Below are 20,736 nucleotides of genomic sequence, written 5' to 3' on the forward strand. Positions count from 1 at the left end.
GGAGGGGGAGGGGGAGGAGGTGGGGATGCCAGAGACCACACCTACACTGAGGTGGGCTTGCGCAACAAACCCGCTCCCACCCAATGTCTGGATGATGGCCTATATGAAAGTGTAGGAGTCCAGGAACATGACACGAGTACCAAGGTGCCCCCTGCCCCACCATCAACATCTTTGACGACAATCAGAGCTGCCCAGAGCCCTCCAGTTCATGCCAATGGAGCCCGCAATGGAAACGGGCATGGGAATGTATGTATAAACACACAGATCCAAAGCTCACATTATAAGTTTAAATCCAGTACACTGGGTGAAACTTAATTACTGTTCACACACTCCCAGGAAACTCTCTGCAAGGGTGAAGGATTCACCAGACCAGTTCTACACTGACTAACCTTATTTGCATGAAATTGATCAGCTACATGTTTTTTTTGTTTAGTTTTGTTTTGTTTTTGCCTGCAGATGGTGTGCATCATGTTATCTTCATAGACTAAACTTGTTTAAAGTGTATTACATCAGTGGTTTTGGATTTGCGACAGTAATTTGTTTGTAGCTGACATCTTTAGTAATACAGAACCTTGTGTTTTTTTTCTTACAGGGTGGAAAAGGGAATGGCAGGGGCAATGGCACCTTTAATGGTCAGGCAGGAAGAGGTAATGGGGCGTGTGGGGTCAACAGGTCCCCTTTGTTTTCTGTTAACACGCTGGCCATCCAAGATCCAACTGCACCTGAGTACGCATCTATACGGAAGTTCAGAAAGGTAGTGATAAGCATATATTTTTATTTTAAGTTATTCAGGTCATAACTTCAGAAAAAAGAGGTGATGCCCTTATTCTATATTCAGTTAAAGGAGTAGTTCGGTTTTCTCTCTTACTAAGTCAGACTTTGTCAAACTCATAAAATCCTTTAGATGCCTCTACATTTAGACATTGTGTCTTTTTATTTAATTTCTAGCCTCGTATGACAGTGTCTATGTTACTGAAGTAGGTGTTTGCATTCAGTCCTAAGAAGAACACTGGGCTGTGTTTTAAAAGTCAAGGAACATATGTATTTTTGTGATAGAGGGTGGTAACAAGAGACATCACAAGGAAAAAAACTAATAACAAAAAACAGTAAAAGCTAATGTAATTACCCTTTAGGTTCATCTCATTGTTAGGATTTTGTATTTTCTTAATATTTCTTAAGACAAATTGTTAAAACTAGGATGAAGTGCACCGTGTTACAGACGTTAATTTTCTCACATTAGTGGAGCACATCACTCTTTATACTGCACACAGTGCTATAAAAAGGCAACCATCAATGTTTCTGGCTCCAAATAATTAGGCAAAATAATAAGTTAACCAGAACTAAATGCAATGCAATCTTAAAATGCAATGCTCCATATTTTTTTTTTCTTTCAGGTGAAAAATTATGAAAAGAAGAACAGTCAACTAGTATCAACTTTGCTATCATTAACCAGAACTAAATGCAATACAATCTTAAAATGCAATGCACCATATTTTTTTTTCCTTTCAGGTGAAATATTTTGAAAAGTAGGACAGTCAACTAGTATCAACTTTGCTATCTCTTGTTTAGGTGTAAAACACCTTGTTGACATGCATGAGAGATCCCAAGACACTTGATTATGTGGGAATTTAGCATTTTGCAGCTTTGACTAAATGGTTTGTATACAGTATTTTTACTGCTAACTCAATACCTCCAGGTTGACAAGACAAACAGGAAGGAAAATAATGGGGTTGACAGCCAGTCGGACAGCCAGTCAAGCTTGAGCGATTCAACATCTGCTGCTCCTCCTCTACATCGCAGCCAGGAGTTTCCACGCAAACCACTGGAGCCCTTTCACCTGCACTCCTTCCCAAAGGTAGAGGAATCATTGGATCAGAATGCTCCCTGTGAACCTTGCATTGCAAAGTATTATCCAACCATCCATCTGTCCAAACTGTAAGTCTGCCTCTACACCACCAGAGGGCACTGTCCACAAGCAAACAACTCTTCATGGTCAGACATGGTTTCATTATTTTACCATACATGCGCACTTTGTTATCATTAATTTTTATTCATATTTGTGAACATATTGTTTTGTCTGCAAACATTTTTGGAGCAATATCATAATAAAATTCCCAACCTCAATATCTAACCAACCAGAATAACGCCCATGCTTGTGGTTTTGTCTTTGATTTAAACATTTTAATCGCGTTAGAATTGAATGTCTTTATGTACAGTTGAGGCCACAGTTGAGGGCAGTTCTGAGAGGGAAATACAGGGACAATGATCGGATGGTGATCAGCCTTTCCTGTGCGTTTGTTGGCACACATACAGTATCTATGTGTGTTTGGCAGAGCATAAAACAGGTGACTTTTTCTTTTGTGTTAGTAATTTGAGGAGCTTGATAAGGTTGGTTAAACAGTTTTATCATAGCTGTGAATGTCTGCCCCACTGTTGACCTGCACTTTTAATCTATGCATTGTAAATCCTTAGTGTGTGTGTGTGTGTGTGTGTTTCCTCCACCCCTTTGCACTGTACTGCACAGCACGTATTAGATTTGGCCAGAGCAAAGAGTGGAAGGATATATTATGTAAGAGCTCAGCAGGCTGCCAAGCTGCCGTGTGTGTGTGAGTGTGTGTGTGTGTCTGGTTCTTGTACTTGCTACATAGCAGTTTGTTTGTTTTTTTTGCTACAGAGTGAGGACATTTGTGGAAAGTGGGGACATTTTGGCTGGTCCTCACTTTGTGAAACGCCTTTTTGAGGGTAAATCACTGAATGTTAGGGTGACAACATGGTTTAAGGTTAGGTGTTGGGTTAAGTGTTAGGGTTAGGTGCTAGGCAAGTAGCGGTTGTGATTAAAGTTAGGATAAGTCTCTAGGAAATGAAGGTAAGTTAATGTAAAGTCCCCACAAAGAATGAAAACACGCTTGTGTTACAGTTCAACAAGCCTGTCTAGAAACAGCTAACAGGTAGCCAGCAGCCACTGTGGGAATAAGTAATGTTCACATATTGAAGCCATTTACTCTGCCTCTGCTTCTATTACTCACTGTCACTGCACAGGAGGACCGCAGAAAAATGTAACCATCTTTGGTCTCATGTGCACACACCACTGCATGCTATCTAATTGGTTTCTAATTGGTTTTGATCGCCATGACAGATAAAAATGTATAAAGAGAAATTGTTTGGTTATTATTTTATTATGCTTTTTTTTTCTACAAGGCAGCTGAAGCATTACATTTAACTACCTCAAAAGAGATAGACATGCTAATACGTTCCAAAGAGTTTCATAAACTGGGACTTTGTTTGTTATCTTCTCTATATGTCTTGTTAAAATTAACTTTACATGTTGAGTTAAGTGGTGGTTATGTTTTTTCAGCACTGTCAGAATCTTTCACTGAGTGGATCTGCATAAAAACTTTGCCTAAAAGTCACAGAGAAGGAGTAACTAATTAACTCAATGAGCATTTAACAGTTAAGCAGGCATTCTTTGACATCATTTGTGGTTTTAGAAAAGGTACAGGGTTCATTCGGAAAGGAAACTCTTAATAGCAACACAAAAATAAAGGTGTGGCAACAAAGGATATTTAATAAGATGCCAGTAGGATCTGTTTTCAGTTAGGAACTGGTCTCAGAGCAGCTGCCAGCTGCCAGCTTCCAATGCCTACACTTTTTTTCTGACCGTGTCATTTGCTTATTAATTTGTTTGGAGCTTGACATGAAAGCTGTTCTTGGAGAGAAAAAAGCATGAGAAGGTCAACTCACTCAATACTGTGGAAATGGAGATAGCTCTCATAAAAAAGGTTTAGAACCTCATTTGGTCAGTAACTTTTACTGCAATAGTACTGACCAATTTTTTTATTTTTTATTAAAGTAGTCCACATTATTCTGTGCAAGTCTGCCATCTCTAAAAGAAAAGCACTCTGTCTTTCTTTCTCTCTCTCATATGTGCACAGTCAGCGCATGCTGTGCAGCGTGGTTACTGTTTACCTACTGAGCAAACATGCAAATGAAAACTTCCGTGACTCACAGATCTTAGGACAAACACCGAAAGCAATAAAACAACACAAACTCACACATGGTCACTGCACATAATAAGACCATATGTGTTGAATTACACAATTTAAGAACACCGTTTCTGCTTAATTCTGATTTACTTTTGCTCAAAGACTTTGGGACCATAATTACAACACCTAGCTGAGCTCCTCACTTGATTTTGTTTACCAGGAGGCAGTGTTCATGGGCAATGGGGAGCAGTACATCTGGAAGCCTCCAGAAGACGATGACATCATCACCTTACACCCACCTCCACACCGCGGAGAGAATGGACAGGGGCACCCATCTCCGCCAAATGCAAAGGAGGTAGTATATGTGGATGTATGTGTGGTAGTTGGGGGGAGGGACCACTCCACAGGGAACCAGAAGAACATCAGGCAGACAAAGAGACAGACAGCTCTCTGACTTGTGACTGTTGTGTTTACCAAATGGGGCGCCCAGTTGATTGGGCATGTCATCTTAACACCACTGCCCTGTGACCTAACTGTCATAGGAGGTTTCTGCTTACAGCCAGAGGTTACGTTACACAGATCCAGCACTCCCAACCACTTGTCTGAACCCTGACCTCAGCCTCCCAGCCCCTCACTCATCTATCTGTCCCCAAGGCACATCTCACCAGACGGATCGGACGTCACTATCACCTGCTGCCCAATAATTTATCACCACTTTGCATTCATAGAAATGTTAGAAGGTTCACTGCTTTGCATCATCAGCCCATGCAGACAGAACGTGATCGGCCCTGACTGGAATGTGGGCTACAAATTGACCTAAATATATACTGGTATATATATACATATATATGTCTGGAGGGGTGGGGGGTCTGCACTCACCAATCATGTTACATGCACACATGCAGCAACTCCACCCCCACCTCTCCACTGTTAGTCCTTCTGTCTGTGCTCTCCAGTGGACACAGTGTACTGAGAGAGTTGCTGGCAGTTTGAGAACTTTTGTCGTGCCTGGGGGGTTAGAAGGGTCAATCTAAGTATATGGGGGTGTCTCTAAATAAACCACTGTCTATTATTGGTCTGTGTTTGACTGACCTTCTCTTTTCCATTACCATCTTCATCAGCTCAGAGGGTTTTTTTCTGTCAGTAACTGTTGGTAAGTCTGAATTTTAACACAGAAACGTAAAGTAGCTTGATGTAGCTTCTGCTTATTAAGTCCTATAATGATTACATTGCTCCCAAAAAAGATAATAGATGAGCGGAAAATGAATGGACAGTGTTATCTATTCTGGGAAGCATGTAATAGTTAAATAAAGCATTTGTCCTGACATGCTGTTGGTAAGATTCTTGTCTAAAGCAGCAATGGGCCCAAGATTTGGATGCTGTATGTGGAGATTAAGGGGTTAAGTCTGCTGTTTGGCTCATAAATTAAACACCTCCTCTGCTAATCAGATGGGTATACGGAGAAGCTGGCCTTGACTGCATTCTGCAATCTCCTTTGCAGTTTATTTTTCCTTCTGTACTTTTTCTTTTGCAAACTTTTTCTCTCCTGGTTGCTGTACGTTTCCATTGGAGAGTTTGTTGTTGCCCTAACATGCCCATATACTTTGTATCCTCTGGAGTTTTTCAGTTGCAGCCATCAAAAGGTGTTGAGTTTCCACTCCCTCCTAAATCTCCTCCTCTCCTCTGGCACTCTCTCCTTCTGCTCCACGCCCTTTGTGGCTGTTAGGAGGCGCTGCCTTCCCCAGCCAGTCATATTGCTCAGAGCATGTCTAACCAGATAAATATCATCTGCTAGCAGACTGTTTGGAAACTTGTGCCATATTTGCTATTCATAATGTTGATCACACACAGATGCATCAGTCATACTATAGTGTTTCTATGGATAATCAGTGTATGCAGAAATTTAAATATGACTTCTCAAATCCTCAGTCTGAGCAGAAAGCTAAAGAAGAGACATAACAGAAAAAGCACAGGCAGAGGGGAGGAGAAGAGAAAACATACAACGCACAGGCTTCCTCAACAGCTGCAGCCCAGTTTTGAAATCCCCATCATCTTGTGACTTCCTTCCTCTGCTGCACAGAGCTGCAAATTCTGTGCACACATATACACACACTTGCACATACACGCACACTGCACATTGTGTGCACTCACTTGTAGCATATGCCAGGGTCTTTGTTTATTGAAAAAGGTCACACAAGAGATTCGTGGGGGCAGGGTATGTGTGTCAGAGGCAGAAAGGAGATAGTCACAATTAAAATGACAGTGGTTTGTACATTAATTATATCTGCTCAGCTTTATTAATGTTATATCTTCTGTTATGTAGGATGTAGAATATAAAGGCACAATGAAAGTAAGGAGAGAGAGAGAGAGAGAGAGAGTTTGAATAGGAAGTGTTTCTCAGGGTCACTAGAACAGAGCTGCTGCTCTGGGTGTGAGCAAGGAAGGTAAACATGACCATGTCCCACAATCCTTTGCTCTTGTGCTCCCCTTGTGGAATTTTGACAGAGAAATGCCAGAGGTCACAGCCCTCATTTATACAAACTTCCCACAAGACCTCACATGTGCCTTTCAGTTGTGAGTCCTAGATATCACATCTTACATGCTGCACACTGTACATACACACATCCAGTAAACACATGTGCAGTATAGACACATGCATACACCTGCAGTAACACAGTCACAAAAACATGTACATAAGCCTAATCCAGAGCAAATGAGATGTGGGCAAAGTCCGTTAGTGAACACTATTGAACAGGGTTTTTTTTAAGTGAGCTGGCTGTCAACCAGATCTTTCTCATGCCCTGCTGTTCTATTGCTAAAGCAGTTGTGGTGAAATTTTAACAGGTCCATCCACTGTAAAGCTAACTCTGTCTCTCTGCATAGACCTCAACTGACTGATAACACAGTTTACTCTGTCTTATCCTACCCTGTCAAACTAGGTCAGGTTACAGCACACAGCAAGCTCTGTCAACACGTGCTGAAGCTGCACACAAAATCCCAGATCACACATTAATTTGCATACATCAAATTGGTAACATTACTGTATATGTTTATTCTCATATGTTATATCTGGCATACATTCAGATGGAAATACACACATAAATATAGACAGTCTGCATATATTCATAGCTAACTCTGAAATGTTAGGTGGGAAACACCTGATGCAGCTACTGTTCATTTAAATTCCAACACAATACATTCAGTTATAGAAACAAGACCAAATGAAGCAGGGTATTAGTCAGTCACCTTCTATTTCAGTCACTGACTGGCACCATACTATGCTTTGCTCCTGTGTGTTATCAGATCGCAGACACCTACTCCATCGTGTGTAAAACACAGAAGAAGAAACCCCCTTTGGAAAACAATGGTGCAAAGACCCTCCCACGTTCTTTTGGTGGAGGAAATGCGGGTTCCCGGAGCCGAGGCAGAGGAATCCAGGGCCAAGCACGTTCTCAGGAGGAGCCCTGCTATGAGCCGGTAGGAGACGGGCCCTGGCCCACAAGTGTAACAGCCGAATCTGACCCTGCGTATGCTACCATCGACACCCACCGGAAACGTGAGCAAGGGGGATCCAATAACAACACAGCCGGGGGTAACGCCACACTGAGGAGAAAGAAGCAGATGCTGCTGCAACAGCAGCAGCAACAGCAGGCAGCACCAGCGGCACCTCAGGGCACAGGATCCAACGTTTTGCCTGCTAGAGGCCTTCCTGGTGGGGAAAACCTCTATGAGACCATCAGTGATATGAAACAAGGGGGCAACAGCTCCAGCACCACCACCATTTTCACTTTCAATGACGGGATGGAGATGTACGTCACTGGCCTGTAGCTGGCTGACAGGCAGAACAGGCCGATGGTACAGAGTCATGAAAGGGACCTTTGTGCTCGTCAGCCAACAGGTTGCTGTACATAGATACAAGGTCTTCTACAGACAAACAACATGAGGATCCATTCTGTGTTGACATCAGGTACAAACAGGGTCTCAATCCAGGTTCAAACTTCCCCTGATTGGTCTGTACTTCAGAACCAGCCTAAGCCGAGTCCAGCCCAAATATGGACCAAATACATTTTAACCAAAAAAAGAATAAAAAACTGGAATAAACACCTTCAACTACTGTGTCACTGACCATACTCACCTGTTGTGCATCACTTTTCATAATATCTTTATTTTTATATGAACACTTTACTGTTTAACGATTGTGTGGTGTAACTCACAACCCAAGAAAAACACAATTTAATATATATATATATATACATATATATATATATATATAAAACAAAAGAAATGTGCATGCATTGTTCAAAATCAAACATGTACCTGAAAAGAGACAGTGGTAACAAGGAAGCTGGCTGTATTAAAATTATAAGGCACACTGTAACCCATATACACAATCACACATGCACCATCTTGGGGGACTTATGTACTGTATGCTTTGCTATATGGAGATGACAACAAATACGGTGGCAGATGCATGTCACAGAGATTTGCAGTGCTCAGCTCTCCCTAAGCAAACTGAAACTGGTTCTCTGCACGCCTTGGCCTGATGCCTGGCAGACAGCATTTTCAAGCTTTGGTCGAGAATAGGCCCTATAATTTGTAGGCCTACTTAAACACAGAAGTACGGAAGGCTAGTGTCCCCATTTTACAAAAAAAAACAAAAAACAAAGCAGTTGAAGAGTGTGCATGTCAGACCTGATGCAGACGGTGTTGGTCGAAATGTTGCAGCAAGATGCAATAAATAATTATTGGGAGCTTGCATAATTCAGCGTGAGGATATTCTTTCTCTTTTTTCCGGTAAAAAATATTAGCAATTTATTAGCAGTTATCAGTAAGAGTCTTCCGGATAACTATAAAAAATGAGTTTTGGTTAATAATTTAACCTTCACATAAATTATGAGATTACTTAATCCACGTTCAGGTTTGACAAACATCAGAGCGTGGCATGACAAACCCTAGCACACACCCGCACATACTTGGCAGAGTCACATAGGGTAAGATGGTCAGATCAGGGGCATTGAGCGTGTTGGGCAAGAATTTTCCCCCGAGTGATATGAGTGACAGATTTCACAATATGAAACCTTTAGTGTATTACTGGGATAAATGAGAAAAGACTATTTTCAGAAAAAAATGAAGTGAAAGTGTTCACAGCAACGGGATGCTTCATCCTGTGCAGTTAATATGTCCTGTCTTCTGATTAGTGTAAACATCCGATGTTATGACCACTGTAATTTTGAACTGAAGAGCTGCAGGACTGGTTGACTTAACTGACTTAATTAAGATGCTGTAAAGAGTGTTTCCAAGCACAATTCTGATTTGCTCTCTGGTCTCTAGTCAAAGCCGGGGATCCACGGAGCTCGTCAGACTTACATTGTGGTGGCTGAAACAGCAACAGAAGGCACAAATTCCGAGGAAAATAAAGAGCTGGGCAAAAAAAGAACCAGCAAACATCTTTTGGAAGGCTTCCTTCTGCCCTCTCCCCACCCTCCAGTCTCTCTTCTCTTTCAATATAAACGGTGTCTTTCCCATGTTGCTTTGGGGAACATTAAAAAAAGAAACAACAGAGGGAGAAAATAAAACAGAGGCTTAATAGGTGGGCATAATGATAAGAGATGAAGAGGGATGGGTTAGAATGTTCTCAACCATGCAAAGAGAAAAGGGATTTAGAAAGGTTAGTAAACATTTATGAATGCTACTGTGTCAGAAAAGTATGTAAAACAAATGCACTCTGTATTTTAATGTGCTGTTTGTTTTTTCTTACCTACTGACAATGCTGTCGGTTAAATAGCTCATGTCACTGCCATAAAAACAGTATGTTTATGTTGTTGGTACAGTTTTTCCTGCTTGATCAAAAACATGCATGCTTTGATATATGGAGACAAATATTGTGGTACTTAATCTCTTGTTTACTGGTCTTTTCTGTTGTACCTTTTTGCCATTTGATGCAAAGCAGCATAAAGATTTTCTAAAGGAACAACTTGGAGGAGGAGAGAAGAGAAATAGAAAGAGAGAGAAAGAGAGTTTAGGGCACAGCCTTGTTTATTTTGCCTTTTTGGGGGGGGGGGGGGGCAAGAAAGAGGGATAAAGGTGTGGGTGGGAGATGAAAATCAGCTAGTATGAAGCTGGATGAGGATCACTGCAAAGGGACCCAGACCCTCCTCTTCCTCCTGATATATGTGTGCATACATACACACACATTGCCAGGCACACACACTGCAGCGCTGAGCCATGTGTGTTTCTAGTTTAGTGAGGGGCAGCACATTTAGCTTCCACTTGATCAGCCCTTGCATACACTTCCTCCCCCAGCTGTGCTCGTCCCACAGTAACCCACACAGTCCTCACCTTTCTCTGCTTCACCCCTCTCCCTCGCTGTGCAGCAGAGGGGCCTTTGATGACCAGTTGTGAGGGAGTCAGGGAGTGATATGGGGGTTGAGGGGGAGGGCAGAGGCTGTGGGTCAGGGCAACCCCACTCTGATATCAACAATGCACAAACGGCTCAACTACTGTCTGATATGAGAAATGACCAACAGCTGAGTACGCTTAACAAGCTCTGCTGAGGCGTCCCTTAAACAGTGCTGACTGGAAATCACTATTACATTTTTTTTTTCCTCTGGCTCTCACGTTATGTGTCTCGTTTTCTTTATCCTGAGAAAAAGCACTGATCCAACTGATCCAATATATTTTGTTGAACACAGTTATATACTGATTGAGACAGATGTTCATTGCACAAACCAATATGTTATGATGTAAATGTGTAAAATAGTCTGTTGCTGTTCTGATGATGTTGCAATGAAACATACAGTATATAATATATTTCTTGAAAAAAAGATGGTTGTCACAGACACATTGTACTTTGTGGAAACTAAATGTTTCATGCTTTCCATGCAGATCCACATGCTGTTTGTTAATTGTCTTCAGATATAATTATGGGCCAATACTGCTGTGACAGCTGTAGCCAATATTGTATGTTCTTTAAACACAGGGTTTAGTTTAAAAATATTAAATATGATAAGACATAGTGTGACGGTGCAGATATGCAAAAGATTGTAATGTTTTATATTAACCTTCATAAAGTATTAAAGTGAGTTTTTACTTTTCTAATAAAGTGGCACATTATACCATGTGTTTGTCTTTTGCCTACATAGGCACCAGTACAGTGCCAGTTAATCTTTTAGCGCTTTAGCTGCCTTGATGTAATAATGGTAGTTTTGAATAAATGCAGCTTGCAATAAAATGTATTTGTGTAAAAACCAGAAGTGGGACTGAGCTCTGCAGGCATTTCAGAACCAGGTTAAAGAAAAAGGCATTTAGGCATCTCCAGCTTCAGAAAGTAAAGAAACCAAATTTTTGCCAAGCACTTCAGTTCTAGGTAGAGAAAGAAAAAAATAATAATATAAAGAGGCAGGAACAGTTTAGTCGGTCAAATATTGTGCAGTTTGATGCTGTTTACAATGTATTTAAGATACAGGAAGTGAATACATAAACACCACCAAAAACAAAAAAAACAGGACCTCAAATTTAACACAGACTTCAATGATCCACACATAACATTAAAACATTGCTTGCCTGTAAATGCATAATAATATTCCAGTAATATAGAATTTAGGGGCTGGTTGAGATCACTTTACATGAGGAGCACTTTTAATAACCCACTTTAAGGAAATATTTGAATAAGATGTTTAATGCTTTTGCTTGTGACTCTGCGATATATTAAACCGCATTTATACTGTGGTTTTACTTAGCCTAAGTAAAAGGCCTCAGTATTTTTGCTACTACTGGTAATTGCATCCATGACATTTCTGTTTGTTCACATTATAACAAATATGGTTAATCTACTAATGTTGTAATAATAAAGAGGTTTATAACTTTTGAATGTGACAACAGCCTGGCCAAATATGTTCATTTCATCAAAAATACCGTTCTTATAAAGTCTAGTTCATGCCAGTTAAACGTGAGCCACTAAAGAACCTTTTGGTCTAGTAATAATATAAATGCGTAGTTTGCAGTAGAGGCCTGCAGGCTGTTTTTCCTCTATCCCCCTACCCCCACTGCCTGCCTAGCAGACCGGCTCGTCGTAGACAGACACCGGCCGGTAAACTGTTGGGCACGCCCCCTCCCCCCTCTCTTCCACCCACAATACTTGGATTGAAAAAAATGATTGACACTGTGAAACCATCCAATCAGAGGCCGCCTCGCTGTGGACGCATGCCAAATTGCAATGTTTATGTATGCAACGGACCAATGGGAATGAAGTAGAGGGGGCGTGGCATGCTTTTGGAGGAAAGAGGCAAAACAATCTTTTATCCTCCTGACCGGGTGGCTTTTTGGATGTCCTGGGTAGTGGTAGCGGCGGCGGTGGAAAACTTTACATGTAGGCTAGATTAGAAGTTTAGTACAGATAATATCTATCAACTCATGACAATCCTGATAAATGTATCAAACTCCAGCAATTTGCACTAAAATCTATAGAAAGCTGGTTTTCTTTCTTTGGTTTCCATTCGCCTTATCAGAATATGGATACTAGATATATTTTGGAGAAGCCGTCGGTTGGGACAAGGGTCGGTGTCGGTGGTGCGGATTTTAACTGCCGGGCAGGCCGAACAGTGATCCACGAGAACCGTGCCCCCACGGTGGAGAAAAGCGGTCCTGTGCCGGCGTACACAAACAGGCCCGTCGCTTATAAATCTGTCATGAACGGCGGCTCCGTGGCGGAGGTCAGAAGAGAGAGAACTTCTCCAAAAGGCAATGGACTGGTTCTGGGTGGTCGAATATTGCAGGACATGGAAAAGGTAAGATCTGTTTGCCCGTTTTGTGTACGAACGACTCCAGCATTAGCTGGTAAAAGTCCGCTGTAACGTTACATGCAGCAACATAACGTTAGCTGCTATTTAGCATACAACGTTAACATGTCATTAACGTTGCGCTGTATAGTGAGAAGTTTGACAGCTTACACCGCTCTGATACGCAGTTATCACATTTTATTGGGTAAAATATACGACGGTGCTGCTCACATTCTACTCTGCTGTGTATTGAGTAACGTTACCTATTTTACAACTCTTAACCGACTTCTGTAGTGTCAGAATTTACACCAACTATCGTCACCGATTATTCGTAATTACGTCGTGTCCAAACCGCTTTAAATGGCGGCTCGGTCTGTGTGCAAAGTTTACAGAAGGGAGGCAGGGACTTCAAACTGCCAGCCTAACCCCCCCTCCCCCGTAAGTTTAGGGTGGAGCTACACCGATAGCTTCCTGGCGACACGGCGCAGGCTCCTCACATAATGTTCAAGTTGTGGATAGGCATGTGCAACATTTTAGTTTTTTCCCTATACAACAGTTTTTTTTGGTTTGTTTCTTGCTTTAACTTGCATTATATGTATGTTTTTGCATTGCATTTTTGCATTAGTAGTTGAGCATCAGTGGCATCAGTAATTTAATCATGTCACACAGTTACAAATTGAACCTGCAACATTAAATATGCATAGATGAAGAATGACCACACCTGGGGATCAAGCAACATTTTATTCAGTACACTCTATTTATATTAACATGGAAGTCTGTATGAACCTAAGCTTTTTTGTGGATTTTGTGAATGGACATTTGAGTGAGTATTTATTTTTAGAGCTGCAGCAGTTAATTGATTAATTAGTTATCTGTCCAAAAATCAATGTATTGCTGATAATTGATTAATTATTTCAGCCATTTTCAGGCTTAGACTAAATATTTTCTGTCTACTACTTGACCAAATGTCAGTAAGTGACAGTAAATAAAAGTATTTATCTTTTAGACTGTTTGTCATGTTTTCCCACACAATTCGAAGTAGTTTATAGACGCAAATTGATTGTATAAACCCTTTTCAGACATGGGATATGTAACATAACTTCATGAATTTTTTTAAAGCAACAGCTTTTTGTCATTAACTTCATGAATTTTTTAAAGCAACAGCTTTTTGTCATTCAGACATAAGTCTGAATGATTCACAGTTAATGTTCGTCATGGCTTCATTCAGACATACCCACAACAATGATGGAGAGAGCCACATGTGCATTGATATTTGTGCGAGAGTGTACACCACATTAAGTTTGAGTGTTCTCACTACAAAATGGCGAGTGAATATGAGTGTGTTCCAGAATTTGTTTTTCTTATGGTATTGCTGTTTTGGGAATTTTTCAAAGCATGTTTTGTAAGTAAGCCGAGCACTTCACAAAAACACACAAGGCCTCAAAATAAGTAACTTTAATGTGTTTTGCTTCCTTTTCTAGAATGGTGTCGGGGACCAAAAAGACACTGTTTCCACTGGGATCCTGAAGAGGGCCAGTCCCACTCACTGCCCAGGCGTAAACAGGCAGGTTTCAGGTGGCTTTATGCATTTGGACATCAGGAACCCAGGGAAACAGGCAGAGGTGGTCAGCAGCAAAAGAGCAGCACAAGGGCAGAATGTACCACTGACAGAGAGACATCCCCTACCCTCCACCCACATCCCTGTCCCCAGAAACAGGTATGGAGAGGCTGATGATACACTACAGCCACAAACCCCTGTTGTGGCTTTATCTTTTGTTGTGTTTCATGTTAAGTGAAAGAGATGTGACGTTCAAGCAATACAGTCATTTGATGTGATTTGAACTTTGGTTTGGCATCTAAACATGAGTTTTAGATGTGTAATCAATATCTAAAATTCAAGAGCACATTGTTATTTCTAGCATCAGACTTAATTTTGTGTTCATAGTGCTTGTTCCTGTTAGGTAGGGCTTCAACTAACGATTACTTTAATGTATAAAACATGCAGAAATCTATTTTCCACATTGTATAAACACATTCATTTCAATAATACTTTTCCAGTGTTTCTATGCGGTGCATTATTAAACAAAAACTAAATTATCTGTTCAAGAGTAGAATGTTTATAAAGTGTACAGTTGGTCCTTAAGGTGCAAATGTTTTTGATTTAAATTAATTAATATTTTCATTAAACATACCATGCTAAAACAGTCCTCAGCCTGTGTACTCTGCACAGTCCCCATTAATTTACATGTATCATCAATGTTCTGGCACACATCTATACAACTTAGTTTCGCTTATTGCATTTAATACAGTCCTAATGCTGGGCTGTTTACGTGAACACAAATGCAAACGCATTTAGCACCCATTATTAGCAGCCTACACAAGCTACCCTTATGTTCCTAAATATATAGTTAGCATCATAATATATGTACAAATGTAACCATGTTACTTAAAATCAAGTACATGATAATTTTAGTTTCATAACTTCTTGCATTATTAACTAAAAATTAATGACTTTCTTAGCTCCAGATGCCCCCTCTTCTGTAACTCTTGTCAATTTTCATTAACTGCTAATGCATTAGCATCATGGTCCTTTGTCCCGACAGATACGTTTTGCATACTTGGCACCGGACAGTCTTTTTTCTGATTTTAAAATCAAGTCCTCCCAACTTTAGATGACTGGTCATCCTCTTGTCTCTGCTGTAACCATACTCAATACTATCCACCACTTCTGGTGTTTTTCAAATGTGCATCACTGATGTAGTCGCCCAGTTGCTGACCCAGTTACAAATTTATATTTACATGTTTTTAGAGTACGAACAAACAGCACAAAAATAATCAATGGTGTCGATTATGTTGATTAATTGTTGCAGCCCTACTGTTAGGTCAAGTTCAGGAGCTAATTTGACTCTGAACTTGTGGTGAAGCAAATAATCAACATAGACGGTTTTCATACTCCAAACCCATGTACGTTAACAGAGTCTTGACTAGAAGTGGAATGAACCCTTTAGCCACAATTGTATAGTGGTTTGGGCATGAATGCTGTGGGGGCGTACTGGTCAACTGACCACATGTTTGGTGTTCCATCTAGAACAGTTTTGAAATATGCCCTAAGAGAGCCAGAGCTGGCGATGAGGGCCAGGATTACCCAATCACTCGGCAGAAGGAAAAGAGAGAGAAAGGAGTTAGTTACAAGTGTTGGTGTTGTGTATTGATAAACAAGTTGGCCACATGTGGCAGTGTATTTACCAGTCAGGAATCTGAGTTGTTAGCTTGACAATTTCTAAGCCAAACACTAACTGTTAACCCTCTTTTTTTTTCACAGGCCAGGCTAGATGATATACGAGTGTGATTTATGTCTAGCAGAAAGATGAGCTTTGGTGTGTGTTGTTTGATGTTTCAGAAACAGTGCAGTGAGCTTTTGCTGTCAGTGTTTCACATCATTTTCAAACACAGACAAATGCACATTGGTGCTCAGGACATTCTTTGATAGTTCTTGTGCAAACGTACATGCACATACAGGCTGTTTAAAGGTATAGTCCATTATTCTGGTGACAGTTTTTCTATTTACATCAGCACCAAACCAAATCCACAACTCTCTTCAGTTAGGGTTGCCTAACCATGCCTCCCCAGAGTTCATCAACTTGCATTACCATGGCAATGATACCGGGGCACAAAATGTGGCTGACAAGCACTTCACTGTTATTCTCTCACAGTAACCTCCAGCTGATATGTCAGACATCACAAGAATAGCACCGTATTTACAAACTAGCCAGCAAGCTTGCTGAATGTCCATGGAAACATACTCCAGCAAACAGGCTAATGTAACACACGTACATGCTTGCTAGCAAACCCCCAAACATACGGGAGAAGTGAACAAAAATGTGGCTGACAAGCACTTCACTGTTATTCTCTCACAGTAACCTCCAGCTGATATGTCAGACATCACACGAATAGCACCGTATTTACACACTAGCTAGCAAGCTTGCAGAATGTCCATGGAAACATACTCCAGCAAACAGGCTAATGTAACACACGTACATGCTTGCTAGCAAACCCCCAAACATACGGGAGAAGTGAACATCCTGTTCACCCTAACGATCTCCTGTGAACATAGTAAACACTTTACTCATTTGTCCAGGAAAAAAATGAATAAACTCTGCATCTGCTTTTTCAAATCCCAGAACGCTCTCCACCATTGGAAAGCAACGCCTGTGTTTACATGGGCCTCTGACCTTGCCTGATCGTAGTCCTCCTTTTTCAACTTTTGCTCTTTTGCCCTTCTCCTTTTGGGATTTTTAGCTGTGTAGGCTTTAAATGTTGTTGATTTCTGAACTATACCAGGTATACTGGCCCTTTCTCTTGCCCTACATCCTTCTACTGAGCATGAGCAAAGAGCACTCCTGGTGCCCATTGGGAGTAATTACCTGTCCTGAACCAGCTCCTTTTCGCCCCCATTTACAGAGCCAGGATTGTATACAAACACACAAGGTATTTTGAGTGCACAAAAATTGTGCTTAATTTGACAAAATATGAAATGAATTTAAATTGGGGGCTTTACCTTTAAATACAGAGCAAGCATAAAATGCATTCAGGGACAAGTCTGGTGACCTGATAAGTGATTATGTAACAGTAAAGAGAACTGGGAGAGGCTGCAGGTGGTGCTTAGGCACTCCAGCCTTATTTTGCACAGTCTGTGTCAGGTTGCTTTCTCTCTGCCAGACTGTGCTTACACAGTGACAAATTGTAATCAGTAATCTACAGATTGCGCAACCCCTCCTGGTCAATTTATTATTTTATTTATTATGTTAGATTCTTAAAATTTTAAATGTAGTTGGATTGTAAATTGATTTATAGGCTGTCAACAAAACAGAATAAAACCGCTTTGAGTTGGCTTCATAGTAGGCGTGGCGTGTATTGTTTAAACACCACCTGTACTCCTTTTCTTCCTGTTCTCCTCATCATGTGAACGTCACATACCGCTGGTCATGTATGATGTGAGGGAGTGTCTCTGAGAAGCATGCAAGACTGAACATGGTTTTAAAACTGAATGATGCTCTGCCTATTTGTTTCTGCTGCATGTTGGAGTGTGTATGCACATTCGCCCACTACAGATAGCAAAATGACTGTTCTCATCTCTCTGTCTCTCCAGATCTTAACCAGATTTGAAACATCTCTTTTCCACAGTATGTTGAAGGCTATCTCAGCGCACTGCTATCACAATAACAAACTCTGAGTTGACACTACACAGCCGCTAAAAGCAGTTGCACAACAGTGTGCTCATATTAGCCAGGCCTCTTTGTTGCTCCATTGACCTTTCAGATTAACTCCCTGTCTTTGCCATGTCCAAAGTGGCTTGTGTTTTGCAGTTGGTGACAAGAGGCTCTCCTCTCTCACCATGAAACCATCAGCTTTCTTAGCCATTAATTACATTTTGGTTGAAGCTTTAATATTTATGTTAACTTTCTTAAGATAATCCCAGCTCTGTCTCTCATCCAGATGTGTGTTCATGTGGTATTCATCACACATTCTGAGAGCAGTTTGATAAGGGACTCTAGTTGCTGCATAAATCCACTAACTGTATTTCGGTTACATAGTTGTATTATACCAGTGCACTTAGTACACACTGCAGTGTGAGGTGCCTATTTTTCTCCAAGTAATGGTCAATGTGGCGAGGTTGTGCTTAATGTCCCAGTGTGTGTACATATCTGTGTAGGTGGGTGTAACCCATTATACTCTGTGCCCTGCTTTAGATGATGTCAACAAAACCAAGTTTTTTTATTTGCTCCCCACCAGCTTAGGTAACACCACCATTGTGTTATAGGATTACCTATGTTTAAAGAGAACTTAGAGATAAAGCTTATGCTCACTTTTGTGCATTTTACAGTAACCACTGTATCAGTTGTGTAGGGTTTGTCACGTAGAACTTTCAGAGCATTTAAATCTTGTCTTGTCAGTTTGCAAATGCTGCAAAGTAGGTCACAATTCTTTAGACAAGCCTGGGCAGAGATCTTGGAGGAAGAAAGCAAAAGAGGCAATATGTTCAATTGCAAACATGTGCAGGAACACATTGAATAGTTAAAGACTCTCACCCCTCTTGTCAACCTTAACTTTATGTGCGCGAGTTTCTCTCGTTTTCTTTTTTGCCTGATTGAGCCTCTCTTAGACTCGCGCCCCAAAGCAGAGCTCATTCTACTTGTCAATACTCTTCAGTGTGGGATCCAGGCACTGATAACAAAACAAAGACCAGTTTGGAAAAAAAAAACAGAGGTCTGAAATGAAGACAGGAGGGAGGATTTGGTCTTGATGTGAAAAGCTTTTCTTTCTTATCTGTCCTTGGTCAGGTACACTGTCACCACTGTGGGCTAGCATGAATAGCAAACACCGAGTCAGCATAAACAAGTCACCAGTGCAACCAACTACAGTTTTTGGTTGGGGGTTAAGCATAATTACAGTCCAACCTTTGACTCACTCTGCTATAAGTCGCCAGCAGGGTTTAGGCTCGGCAGGCAGGCTGGAGCAGGGTCTACCGCCTTTCCATTCCCCTTCAATAACCCCACCAGCAGTCCAATTCTGCTATAGGAGACATTACAGCTGGTTGTAGCTGCCTGCCCCCACTCCCGTCTGGGAAGTCTAACCCACATCCAGACTGCTGACATGTAGAGCAGCCCACTGCTTCTGTTTTGTTTTCTTTTATATTGTGATGTAAACCATATTTTCCTAGAATATGTTTGAATTTGATGCAGCGTTTTCATAACTTCTTGTTGCCTTGTTTTTAACTTCCACACCGTAGAAGGTTAAAGCTCTTACACTGACACAGGCAGAGGTGAAAGGTCATCCTAAATGAACAGAGTCATGCAAGAGGGGAGGGTCAGATTAGTGCACAAGCAGGCATCTAGCAAGTCTGCTAGTTCAGCCTTAGGATCTGGGTTATGTCCTACATAGATGATTTGTTACCGCAGAAGATTATAGAAGGCATTTCACCACGTCACACTGCAGCCTTACTATCTCCTGACTTAGTATGGAGGAGGGAGGATCTAGTATCAGAGAAGAAATCTTTTTATTTAATTTGTGCTTCCAGGGTGCAGCTGTGTAGCTGCTCTAAATTGCTCTTATTTTCACACTAACGAGGTCCTCCGGAAGAAACTCTGGCTAATGTGTGAAATATGTGCTCTCTGTGTGTGTGTGTGTGTGTAATGCTCTAACAAGACATTAATCATCCACTGCTGGGCACTGAGGAAGAGAGGTAAAATCAATTTCATAAATGAAGAGGAGAGTAGGAGGCATAAAGGAGTGTTTTCTGCAAATACTCTGTTCTACTGTGAAACTAATGTCACATATTCAAAGTTTGAAGTGTGTCCTACGTATTATGCATTGATTATATGTTAAATTATACAGATACTTTTTGTATAGGTTGCGTACTGGACGTAGGTCCTCCAGCAGGGAACCTTAGGGACAGAAAGACAAATAAAAACATCAAGGGGGAAGGAAACTTGTTGCACAGCTCTGGCAGCACTGCAGTAAAATGCTTTATGGCTGGCTCACTTACACTAATAGACACTTACATAAGGGCCCCTGTTCTGCCTCAGTAGCATTTAGAGATGCCACAGTCAACTGTCTTTCCTTCCATTCAGTCAGTCTTTTTGTCTTTCTGTCCAGCTCTTCATACCAGCAACAGCTGCCCCATGGATTTCTCCCCTGTCCCCCAGCCTCTCCCACCTTTTCTCATCTTTCATCATATCCCTTCCACGTCTTCATCACAAAATACTTCTCACTCTCTTATATTCTGCCCCCTGTCTTTGAGTTATTGATATTCTCATGAAAGTCCCTAAAAAGTTAAAAGTGAAGTCAGTTTTTCACGTTATTACACTGAAGGCAGAGTTTAATTTTGTTTATAAAGCTGTCTCAGTACAGATGGTGAGCTCCAGCAGCTTCTTTTCAGTCTTAAAACTGACACCGTAGTATATACATAAAAGACA

General features: G+C 41.1%; 2 protein-coding genes across 4 annotated transcripts in view; both read left to right on the top strand.

The window, feature by feature from the left end:
• LOC109964656 (uncharacterized) overlaps window positions 1-10,028 on the top strand; it is a 34,503-nt gene extending 24,475 nt beyond the window's left edge. Inside the window, exons 6-10 of the mRNA XM_020608118.1 lie at window positions 5-246; window positions 593-754; window positions 1,697-1,855; window positions 4,204-4,338; window positions 7,287-10,028. Coding sequence (XP_020463774.1) covers window positions 5-246; window positions 593-754; window positions 1,697-1,855; window positions 4,204-4,338; window positions 7,287-7,811 — 1,223 coding nt within the window. The 3' untranslated portion in view covers window positions 7,812-10,028. The remainder of the gene's footprint in view (window positions 1-4; window positions 247-592; window positions 755-1,696; window positions 1,856-4,203; window positions 4,339-7,286) is intronic.
• Window positions 10,029-12,230: 2,202 nt separating this feature from the next.
• slc2a4rg (SLC2A4 regulator) overlaps window positions 12,231-20,736 on the top strand; it is a 36,214-nt gene continuing 27,708 nt past the window's right edge. The window contains exons 1-2 of one of the 3 annotated variants that reach the window (XM_020608077.1): window positions 12,231-12,769; window positions 14,242-14,477. In XM_020608077.1, the coding sequence (XP_020463733.1) occupies window positions 12,494-12,769; window positions 14,242-14,477 (512 nt within the window). In that variant the 5' untranslated portion in view covers window positions 12,231-12,493. Of the gene's footprint in view, window positions 12,770-13,340; window positions 13,584-14,241; window positions 14,478-20,736 lie in introns of those variants that run through there. The other 2 variants (XM_020608078.1, XM_020608079.1) reach the window with 2 other exon arrangements.

The sequence above is a fragment of the Monopterus albus genome, unplaced genomic scaffold (genome assembly GCF_001952655.1).
Source record: "Monopterus albus unplaced genomic scaffold, M_albus_1.0 scaffold91.1, whole genome shotgun sequence".
In the NCBI taxonomy this organism is placed as follows: Eukaryota; Metazoa; Chordata; class Actinopteri; order Synbranchiformes; family Synbranchidae; genus Monopterus; species Monopterus albus.